The sequence below is a fragment of the Stegastes partitus genome, unplaced genomic scaffold (genome assembly GCF_000690725.1).
Source record: "Stegastes partitus isolate 25-593 unplaced genomic scaffold, Stegastes_partitus-1.0.2 Scaffold2259, whole genome shotgun sequence".
NCBI lineage: Eukaryota > Metazoa > Chordata > Actinopteri > Pomacentridae > Stegastes > Stegastes partitus.
Window position 1 is genome coordinate 75,272 of NW_007579990.1, and position 11,226 is coordinate 86,497.

Here is an 11,226-nt window from a genome sequence, read left to right on the forward strand (position 1 = left end):
TTTTTTTTAAAAACATTTTGTAATTGTTTTGGCCAGAGGTGGTCTCTGAGTTCTCTCTGGTCTCCGTGGTTCTGAGTCCTGCTGACAGCAGACGTCTCTGGGTTCTGTCTCCTCCTTCATGTTCTGGTTCCACAGAGCTGCTGGACTTGATGTTGCAGAGGAACATGAACCTCGGTGAGATGAGTCAGGAGGAGCTGAGAGCTTACAGCTCTGTGAAACATTAACCTGCTGCTGAAGCTGTAAAACCACCAAAGCTCAGCTGTAAAGAACCAGTTTAGCTTCTGTTGTTCTGAACAACCCTTTTCACAGTTTAATTCGTGACTCATTGTTCCTGTGACGTTACTGTTCTGTCGTGTACAGACGCTACAGCAGCTGAATCTGGACTCGTCCCACAGATTCGCTGGACATGACACAAAGACCTGCAGGTGTTTACGAGGAGCTCTGTTAGAGCATCCTGGTTTCAGCTCGTTCTGCTCATTCAGAGATGAGGAGCGATGACTGTGGTCTCCTCTCAGCCTCTCGCTTCATACGCAAACTTCACAGATTTAATTCCTTCTGAGGCGGTTCTGGGAGGATTGAACTCAAAGCTTTTCCACAGCTGCAGCCAGAGTCCCTTCAAAGAAAGAGTAAAAGAAGGAAGGGCAGCGAGTCTGTACTTACAGATTGTAGATCTTATAGTGGTTCTTGTGCTTTGAATCTAAAAACCTGAAGGAGACACAAACAAACAGGTGAAAGGAGCTTTTATTTCACTCTTTAATACTTCTGATGCCCTCACATTCACTTGAACTGAGCAGAATATTCAAATATTAATATAAAACACAGTAAACTGTTCTTTCATTTATCAGTTACATCAGAACAGAGTCTAAATATAGAACCCAGAAGCCACAGCTGACCGGAGCCGAGCTGCTGCGCTCGTCCACATCACGACTCTCAAGCTGCTTTTTTTAATTTATCATCATCACAAAAGCATTTCCACAAAAACCAGAGCCAGGGAAACCAACAATCGTCCAGCATTAGTCTTCACACACAGAGGCTTTTTCCTGCATCGCCCAGTCTGAGCAGGTTTTAATCTGCAGTGTTCTTGGTTCACTCCATCGACTGAACATCTCAGCCTGTGGATTATTCTCCACGTTTATGAGACTGTCACTCTGCCTATGTGTCGAGGAATCTGTTTAAAACCTGTATTTTCTACAAAAACCTGCACGATACCAGCTGCCCTTTGGCCTCTGGGTTGTAGATTCTTTTCTTGCTGTAACGCTGTGGGATCGATGCAGGATGACATCTGATAAAACACACTCTGGTTGATTTCAGTGGGTCGACCCTGAATGTTCATCATCACAGTTCTACTAAAAACACATGGAACACTGCTTTACCTGATGACAATAACAGGCTGAGACCACAGTGCTCATGATGTTGGAGATTAATCTGCCTCATTAATTCTACACCACATTTCAAGTTGAATTCATCGCTTTGTTTTTACTTTGACATGAAAGCCAAATTAAATTCACTGTGATGTAAAGCACAATATATTCATAATATTTATATAGACGCCGTATTTGATGACTTTCACACGCACAGAAAACCCTGGAGGCCTCAAAAGAGGAGGTTCAGGTTCAGTCTGAGGCCTGAAAGCTCCATGATGGCACCGTTTCTACAGCAGCTTCTACCTGAGCAGCCAGATGTGAGGCTAGCGTCCAGCCTCCTCCTGCTTTAACACAGCATCGCTTCACTATGAGTCTACGATCTGCTTCACTGGACAAGTCAAGTCTAAACTGTTGTATTGCTCATAATGGAATAAGTTTACAGTAAAATGACCAAAAAAGACTTTTTAAAAAAAATGACTGTGCAAGTGTTGATGCAGACACACAAAGCGACAACTCTGTGTTTCTACCTGTGACAAAACGATCGACAGGTTAAAGAAGAACCGACGGTAAACTCACCGAACTACGTCGTCGATGTTGTTCCTATAAACTCCTTCCAGACGCTCGGCAGGGAAACCCATCGCAATGATGTTTGGATAAATGTCTGCTCGCTGTGTTCAGGAAACACCTGGGAGAAGTATTCACCTGAACGCACCTGGACACGACCTCAGGTGAGCCGAGTCCCTTTGCTGCTACACAGGAACCACCGCTGTGTTGGAGAGAACCCTCAAACATCCAATCAGTGGCTTCAAACTGCGCCTAACGAGTGTCTTCTGACTGATTGATGAGCGCTGCGATCAGCTGATCATGTTTCCAGAAGAGTCTCCACCTGCTGAACTACAAAAACCCCCGACTGAACGCCACAGGACAGCTGCTCCTAGAATCTGCTGGAGGCGACCAGATCACAGCTAAAAGTCAGGATTCACTCATCGCTCTGCGTTCCATCAGAACTTTGTCAAATGGAGTTTGGTTTCATAAAGGTTCGTTCAAAATCAGCAATTAATGATCACTTCATGTTCTGGAACAATCAATCAGCTGACTGTGTCTAAAATATCAGAAAATGGTAAAAACTACTGTGGATCAGAGTTCGCTTTATCCAAACATGTTCAGCAGTCGCACACTTTAGATCAGATGTGTCCAGTCCTGGTCCTCCAGGGCCACAATCCTGCATGTTTTAGATGTGTCCCTCTTCCAACACACATGATTCAAATGATCAGGATCGTTATCAGGCTTCCTCAGAACTTGATGATGAGCTGATCATTTGAATCAGGTGTGTTGGAAGAGGGACACATCTAGAACATGCAGGATTGTGGTCCTCCAGGACCAGGATTGGACACCCCTGAGTTAGAATGTTTAAATGAAAAAAGGACCCAAGCTAACTGACCGACTGTCAGAACAGGAGGCGTAGTGGTCGACAACTGATGGACGAACCAGTGCAGCTCTAATTATCTACCTACATGGAAACCAGCACTTTAGTGTCACTCAATAAGAACAAAATCAAATAATATTCACACTTCAGAAGCTGAAACCTGCGAGTGATTTGTTGTACTAATCAATCACCAATATTGCGTTTCATATGTACAGCTGATTATATCCTGAAGCCTGAATGAGTCTTTACCTTCTACACCTGACACGTCCGGTCGCTAAATGTGACTTTATTAAATGAGCTACATCCAGCTGCTAGCATGCTAAGCTAGCAGCTGATATCTTTAGCTGTAAAACACATAAAAGAGCCCACAAGCTAATTAATGCCTTCACCTGCATCACTGCTAACACACCTGAGATAAGTGGCTGCTAACTTCAGCTAGCTCCGTCCAGACCTGTGGACAGCAGCCCATTGCGAGGTCCGTTTAGAAAACGGCCAATTTAAGGCAAACTCACGGATACGTTAACATGAAGCAGGAAACGTTTAACTACTGCCAGAACCTGCAGAACATTAGCCGAACATTAGCAGAACATCAGCAGAACATTAGCCAAACATTAGCCGAACATTAGCAGAACATCAGCCGAACATCACCTCCACGGACGGAAACTGACTTCAGACCAGTTTCTGCATTTTTCACATTCATCACCGCAGCTACAGCTTCCAGCTGTGAGCCGGGACAGTAAAAGTCGGGACTTTTCTGACGGTTTCATGCAGCGACGCGAACAGCAGCTCGGCTCTGGGTCAATGTGAGCCGCGTCAGTGAATCGCAACATTTTTGAACGGACTTCTGCGCGAACCCCAGTGAAGGATACAGGTCAGGTCCAGGTCGAAGCCGTCCTCCTGGTATCGCCTTTTATTCCTGCTCACGATTTCTTTGATTAAGGCGGCAGCCATTTTTGGTGTCCCCGGCCTCCGGTGAGGTCTGCTAACGGGTCAGAAAGCACCGAGACCGCCTGCCCTCCTCCGGAGCCTCCGCTCTCTGGTTGCCGGGGGAGAAGCTAACTGGGGCAGCTAGCCCGGAGCTAGCTCACCGCAGCCCCCGAGGTCCGGAAGGTTTACGGGAGAGTAAAATAAAGCAGAACAATCTCCCGTTAAATACACGAGCCAAAGACTGGATCCTAACGGCTGAAGAACGGGCCCGTTATCCGTCCTCCACGGTGCCTCCCTGTGGGCTCCGGTGCGGCCAGATGCTAGCCGGCCTGCTAGTTGACAGGCAGCCCGGCCGTCGGTGCTGTTTTCTGGGTCAGAACAAGGCGGCGTCGGGGCCTCCTCCCTGCTCCTGCTGCGGGCCCCGGTTTCCAGGTCCCCCGCCCGGAGACAAAACCATCCGTGGGTCGCTCCTCGGTGCGGAGCCGGTTCTCCAGGCGTCGGACGGATCCAGTCGGACTGTTCCCGGCCTCGGAGCGCAGCACAGCCGCCGTGATTGGACGCAGATCGGCGGAGAGAAAATCTCTCCGCGCGGCAGAGCAGAGCGGCAGACGCGACGACGCACGCGTCAAGGCGGCGGCAGGAGCGGCGCGCATCCGGCCGCCTTCAAAACAAAAGACTGAGCTAAGACTTGAGAGTTTAAGCTCGAGTTCAGAAACCGCAGGTTGTCGGAAAACAGCACGACAGCAACAGCAAAGACTTTTAAACACCTTTTAAAGACCTGACAGAACCTTACTGAACCCGGTGGAAATTCTTGTGTCAGATATTGTTCAGTAAAATTTGAATAACATCAGAATAAACGCAGTACCGAATAGAATGGCAGCCATCAGTATGGCATTTAATGAAACATAGACAAATATATGAATAAAACTAGTGTACTAAACCAGTAAAGCTGGCAGTGAGACTGAATAAATATAGTAATATTGCTCATGAAACTAAATTAAACTGACTGTGTTCTATAAATTCCCTGTAAAACAAAGATCGTAATATAATAAGACATTCATAAAAAGTGTACCTGTAAACATAAGAGAATATAACAAAAAACAGCGATGAAACATTAGAATCCAGTAGATAAGAGTTTACATCACATTAAATATGTTAAACACATCTTCTGGTACTTTACAATGTTGTGTTACTCAAACCTGGATAACCCACTCTGATTTCATTAACATCCATCATCTCTACTCTCCATCCTCTGCAGGGCATCGGGGGTGGAGTCTATCCCAGCTGACTGAAGGCAGCTTACCTGGGCAGGTAACCAGTCCATCACAGAGACTCACATTCACACCTACAGACAGTTCAGAGTCACCAGGTGACCTCAGCATGTCTGTGGACTGAGGGAGGAAGCTGCAGAACCCAGAGAGAACCCAGCAGGGAGAACATGGAGACTCCCACAGAAAGACCCCAGACTCAGACCAGGACCTTCTCGCTGTGAGGCCACAGTAGGACTTAGATTCTACTTTAGTTGAATAATTCGGGTCCTTGGACCGTCTTGTTCCTGCTCTGTTTCTTTCTTTCTTCTTATTTCCCTGACCAACGCGAAAACCTTAATTAGACCCCCTAAACACGCTCAAAAACTCACAGAAATTGGCACGCACCTCCGCCTCTGCGAAAAATTTGATAAAATGAAAAAAAAGAAAATGAAAAGCTTTCTAGCGCCACCTAGCTACAGTAAAACACACTAAAATGGCCCTAGCGCCCAGTAGGAATGTCGTACAGAGATCAAACCAACACCAAAACCTTCGTCTCAATGAGACCCACAAATCCCGCATGACACCCCTGACCTATCTCCAACAGGAAGTCAGCAATTTGCCTTTCAAAGTAAGAAAATGAGTGAAAACATCTTTTGGGAAAAACGTATCTTGTCTGACACCGTAAATCGTATCAACTTGAAAATCGCACAGGAGACAGAGAAGGCCTTGATGTACAAAAGTTCTGAAGGGATTTGGCGTTTCTCAACCGGTTTTCGAATGGCGAGCCGTTAAAGTTGATGAGCTGCCTCAGCCTCGGCTCATACTTTGTATGGGTGTCTATGGGGGCATGTGCTGACATGCTGTGTCAGTTGGTCATCTACAGAATAAACTAAAGGTCCTACAGCTTTAAAAATGACACTGAGGGCTTCCTAACAAGATTCACCACAAAAATATGTTGTTTTTACACACATTTGGTGAAAATTGTGGCAGCATGGGAGAGAGAAAGTGAGTAAAACTCTCAGCTCTCTCAGCCAGGGGCATGAAGAACGATGACATCATCACAGCTCAGTGCAGCTGGTCATGTGACTCGTTGACAGGCTGAGCAGAGACACAAACATGGTTCCTTCACCTGAAAGCAGGTTTAACTTGAAGAAGGGTCAGACGGGCATGAGGTCGCAGCGCGGACCGAGGACCCGACCAACGCTGCTTGCAGCTTTAATTGAGTTTATTTTAGTAATTCATTGATCAGACTTGGGCTGCAGGTGGATCAGTGGTTAGCATCGTTAGCCTCACAGCCAGAAGGTCGCCGGTCGGCGTCCCGGTGAGGACACCCGGGATCTTCCTGCGTGGAGTCTCCATGTTCTCCCCGTGCAGCGTGGGTTCTCTCCGGGTTCTCCGGCTTCCTCCCACAGTCCAGAAACATGCTGAGGTTAATTGGTGATTGTAAATTGTCCGTAGGTGTGAATGTGAGTGTGCTTGGTTGTCTGTCTCTAAGTGTAGCCCTGTGATAGACTGGTTACCTGTCCAGGTGAACCTGCCTTCACCCTGAGTCAGCTGGGATAGGCTCCGCCCCCCCATGACCCTGGTGAGGATGAAGGTGTAGAGATGATGGATGGATGGATTTGATCAGACTTCTGTTTAAATGTATTTTTAAAATTAAATGAATGTCTTGAGTTGTTAGTAAATGACGTATCCAGGTTACATCACCCCTCGACGGCATGAGCTGTGCTTTTATTTTGTAAAGCTCGTCGCCCCGTGTTGCTGCGTCACTGTCTGACTTGATGACGCTCCTTGTAAACCAAACGCATCCTGTCAGCGCGGGGTTGCCAGGTGCTGATGGCCTTATCCTACCATTCAAAACCTCCATCACCAAATACACAATCATCCTCAGCGGGAAGGCGTCACACCTGGCAACCGGCCGACGTTACGTAACAAACCCCGCGGCCACAGCGGCGGGTCCTCGGCCGAACCTCAGCCGGTTTACCGGGGATGCATTGGCTCATGGATCCGGTGATCAAACGGTGCTGGAAACCCGGAAACCGTCTGTGATTCACCGAACGAGGCGCTGAACGAACCTCTGCCTGGGAGCAGACCGACGGTTCTGCTGACTGCAGCTCATCAGCGGAGCCACAGCGACACCTGCAGGACACAGCGCGGTACTGCAGCACCGAGTACTGCCGGGTAGAGGGTCTGTGCAGGAGAAGTACACAGTATTGTCTTTTCATGCAGTAAAGGTACACTGTATTGTTTCCTGATGCAGTAATAGTACACCGTAGTTGCTCCTAATAATGTAAACTATACTCAGTATTTTCTCTTTGCATGCAGTCAAAGCAACAGTACATAGAATTGGCTCGTCGTGCTGTAAAAGTAGACGATAGGAGGCAGTACTGAGCCTTAAATTTGGTTTTCCGGTAAACGAACCGTAGAAGAAGAGCATCCTTCTACCGCACCGAACCTCCGAAGAAGAAACCGAGGAAGTACCGGACTTGCAGCGGGAGGTGAGCGCTCTCATTTTACCGGAGAAGCTCTCGGTTCCCGGTGTTCTCTTCTCCCGGCGTCACCGGAGCCCTCGGCGCTCCGCGGCGGGGATATCCGCGCCTTTATCCGGTAACGAGCCGCGCCGTTACACCGGGGAGCCCGGAAGGTCAAGCTAATGCTAAAGCTAGCATCGCTCCACACGGTCCGTTCGGTTTTATGATGCGGGCACCGGGGGGCCCAAATGATGGCCCGAGGGCCTCCGGAGGTCCAGGTCGGACCCCGGTGTGTCCGCTGACAGATGAAGGGCAGCTGAGGTAGTTTGGTACCGACGGTTCCGGAGATGAGACACCACCATGTAACCGCGAACATTCCACCGTATTCCGTTTAACATTTGTCTGCTTTAGTACTTGTTCAATTCCGGTCCGAAAGACAAATCTGTGAAAACCGAACCGCACATCAGAACCGACTCACTGGAAGCTGCTTTTCAATGCGGCTGGATTCAAAATGAGTTTTTGTGCCGGTTAAAGTTGGAAAGTTGAGTCTAGTCCCGAACAGAACAGAACAGTTCAAGGAGAAACCAGCCTGCGTGGTCCGGACTGACGACAGGAAGCGACTCTTCTGGTTCTGTTGTCCAACATGATCAGAACCGTTTAGTTACTTAAATAAGTGTCAGTTAACAAACTGTCACCAAACTCCATTTAAAAATCTGATGATTTGTCTCATTCTTGCTTTTTGTTAGAAATACGTGCAGTCAGCTGATGAACAAAGATCAGAAATGATTTAACAGAAGATGTTTATCAAGTCAGCTTGAACCAAAAACATTTATAACCTTAAATGTGTACTTTATGGAGTTTAATATTTCCATCATTTGGCTGTCATCGAAGTGTAAAAGAAAAAGTGAAACCGTGGAACTGAAGCTGATCTGTTGATTCCTCTGAACACACGCTGACGTTTGATTTGAGTGAAACCTGTTTTTGCAGCACTGTGAGAACAGCGGAGCGTCGCCATGGTGCTGAGGGAGGTTCCCGCCGAGAACATCGCCCGTCCTCTGGGCAGGAACGAGGTCATCGGCCTGCTCTTCCGCCTGACCATATTTGGAGCGGTCACCTACTTCACCATCAAGTGGATGGTGGACGCCATCGACCCAACGAGGAAGCAGAAGGTGGAGGCTCAGAAACAGGTGACGGCAAATTTTATCTAAACAGGTGTTCACAGGTTTCTACTTCCTGTTGGCACAAGCTTCAATTATTCGACTGTTTCTGAGCTGCTGGATCCATCAGTTGGTGTTGTTATCGTTAATTATTCTTAAATATGGCGGATATTTCTGGTGTTCGTCCGACTGTCCTCATGAATGCTGCGGCTCTTCAAAGGTCAGTTGGCAGGTTCAGGTTTCATTGGTTATTGATCGATCGGTGAAAGCTTCATTCTCCTGTTTCTCAGAACTTATTGTTCAGGTTTAATCCTTCAGGATCATCATCAGTGTTTTATCCTCATCATAATATTTCTCTGTCATACTGGTGCACCACAGAGCTCGTTTCCTGTTTTATAAAGTGATCTACTGATGAATACAAATCACAGCCGTCTTCTGTAAAATAGTCATTTATAGTCGAACAGGTTAGAGCTGCAACGATTCGCCAGTAAATGCAAAATATTCAAACTTTTCATCAATGATTTTCCACTTTTTTCTGCATTATGTTGCACTAAACTGAAAATTCTGAGGCTTTGGGTTGTTTTTTGCAAAATAAACTATTCAGTTGTTTTTTTGTTTTTGTTTTTTAAACCACTTTCAGGTATTTTATACAATATACACAAAAAATAAGTAAAAATGTGCAGAATAATCGACAGTTCAAATGGCTAGCAGCTCTTAATCGGGTCCACCTGGTTTCCATGGCCGATATTTCAGGTGATTTAAACCTTTTGAACCGTTTCTGGCTGTTTTTGCGCCTTTTTCATTCTCATCATGAAGAGGATCATGTGACCGGCTGAGAGCTCCACAGCGGTCTCTGATTGGTCCGTTTCTTTGTGTCCGTCAGGCCGAGAAGCTGATGCGTCAGATTGGAGTGAAGAATGTGAAGCTGTCAGAGTACGAGATGAGCATCGCTGCTCACCTGGTGGATCCGCTGAGCATGCAGGTAGCCTCTCTGTCCAGGTGTGTTTGGTCCCGACAGTCCGACAGGTGAGACTTGACCTCTGACCTCTGTGTGCAGATCACCTGGAGGGACATCGCTGGGTTGGACGAGGTCATCACCGAGCTGAAGGAGACGGTCATCTTACCTGTCCAGAAGAGACACCTGTTCCAGGGATCCAGACTGCTGCAGCCACCCAAAGGTCAGAGCTCCACCCACCTGTCCACTCTGTAACCAATCACCTGTCAGCTCCGTAACCAATCACCTGTCCGCTCCGTACCCAATCACCTGTCAGCTCCGTAACCAATCACCTGTCAGCTCCGTAACCAATCACCTGTCCACTCTGTGAGGACTGAATGCAGAAAGGAAATGTGTCAGATGATGTTCAGAACTCTACTAGACCATAATCTCATCCTGTTGTCGTGGTAACAGGTGTGCTGCTGTACGGACCCCCTGGATGTGGTAAAACGCTGATCGCCAAGGCGACGGCCAAGGAGGCGGGGTTTCGCTTCATCAATCTGCAGCCGAGCACGCTGACAGACAAATGGTACGGAGAGTCGCAGAAACTGGCTGCTGCTGTGTTCTCATTGGCTGTCAAGCTGCAGCCGTCAATCATCTTCATCGACGAGATCGGTGAGTGGTCTGTTAGTAGGGGGTGTGGTCTAACGCATGAGGGGTGTGGTCTAACGCATGAGGGGTGTGGTCTAACGCATGAGGGGTGTAGTCTAACGCATGAGGGGTGTGGTCTGGTTGATAAGGGGTGTGGCCTAGTTAATAAGGGGTGTGGCCTGGTTGAAAGGGGGTGTGGTCTGGCCCATGTGGCTGCAGGACCGGCTCTGTCCAGCTGGTGTCAGCTCTCTCTGGTTGCATTTGAACAGACTCGTTCCTGAGGAGTCGCTCCAGTTCTGACCACGAAGCGACGGCCATGATGAAGGCTCAGTTCATGAGTCTGTGGGATGGACTGGACACCGACCATCACTGCCAGGTAGGCACTCACCTGTCACATGGGCGTGGTCTCGGGTGGGCGTGGTCTGTTGTGGTCTGCTGAAGATGACTGATGGAGGTTTGTGTCAGGTGATCATCATGGGCGCCACCAACCGGCCCCAGGACCTGGACTCTGCCATCCTGAGGAGGATGCCCACCAGGTTCCACATCAACCAGCCGGTATGTAGCACCAACAGCAGAACCAGCAGAACCTGGGAGGAACAGAACCACAACTCACGATCTTCTTGTTCTGCAGAGTGTGCGACAGCGAGAACAGATCCTGGGACTGATCCTGGAGAACGAGAGCGTGAGTTCACCACCGGCAGCACAACCAGTCCACATGATCCATTTTATCTTGTGAATGGGTTTAAAACTCTTGTGATCGCTGCTGAGCTGACCGGACTCCAAACAGCTCAGCCCGGTTCTGGTCGGCCTGTTGGACTCTGATCAGGTCGATCAGTTTACTGGAGTTTGATTGCTCCTGTCTCTCTGCAGGTCGACTCGTCAGTGGATCTAAGTGACGTTGCCAAGGAAACAGACGGTTTCTCAGGAAGTGACCTCAGAGAAATGTGTCGTGATGCGGCGCTGCTGTGTGTCCGAGACTTCGTCCACAGTCAGAGTGACAGGTACGACTGATCGATCAATAACCGCAGACGACTCTGTATCTGCAG

At 48.2% G+C, this 11,226-nt stretch overlaps 2 protein-coding genes across 4 annotated transcripts in view; one reads left to right on the forward strand and one right to left on the reverse strand.

The window, feature by feature from the left end:
* Positions 1-4,688, reverse strand: part of ptenb (phosphatase and tensin homolog B) — a 21,016-nt gene extending 16,328 nt beyond the window's left edge. Inside the window, exons 1-3 of the mRNA XM_008304595.1 lie at positions 3,660-4,688; positions 1,941-2,025; positions 661-705 (exon numbers count right to left, since the gene is read on the reverse strand). Of these exons, the coding sequence (XP_008302817.1) occupies positions 661-705; positions 1,941-2,025; positions 3,660-3,741 (212 nt within the window). The 5' untranslated portion in view covers positions 3,742-4,688. The remainder of the gene's footprint in view (positions 1-660; positions 706-1,940; positions 2,026-3,659) is intronic.
* Positions 4,689-6,944: 2,256 nt separating this feature from the next.
* The window catches only part of atad1b (ATPase family AAA domain containing 1b), a 7,061-nt gene continuing 2,779 nt past the window's right edge, over positions 6,945-11,226 (forward strand). Inside the window, exons 1-9 of one of the 3 annotated variants that reach the window (XM_008304591.1) lie at positions 6,945-7,465; positions 8,426-8,625; positions 9,479-9,577; positions 9,653-9,773; positions 10,004-10,204; positions 10,450-10,556; positions 10,646-10,735; positions 10,812-10,862; positions 11,051-11,181. In XM_008304591.1, coding sequence (XP_008302813.1) covers positions 8,452-8,625; positions 9,479-9,577; positions 9,653-9,773; positions 10,004-10,204; positions 10,450-10,556; positions 10,646-10,735; positions 10,812-10,862; positions 11,051-11,181 — 974 coding nt within the window. In that variant the 5' untranslated portion in view covers positions 6,945-7,465; positions 8,426-8,451. Of the gene's footprint in view, positions 8,626-9,478; positions 9,578-9,652; positions 9,774-10,003; positions 10,205-10,449; positions 10,557-10,645; positions 10,736-10,811; positions 10,863-11,050; positions 11,182-11,226 lie in introns of all 3 variants that reach the window. The other 2 variants (XM_008304592.1, XM_008304590.1) reach the window with 2 other exon arrangements.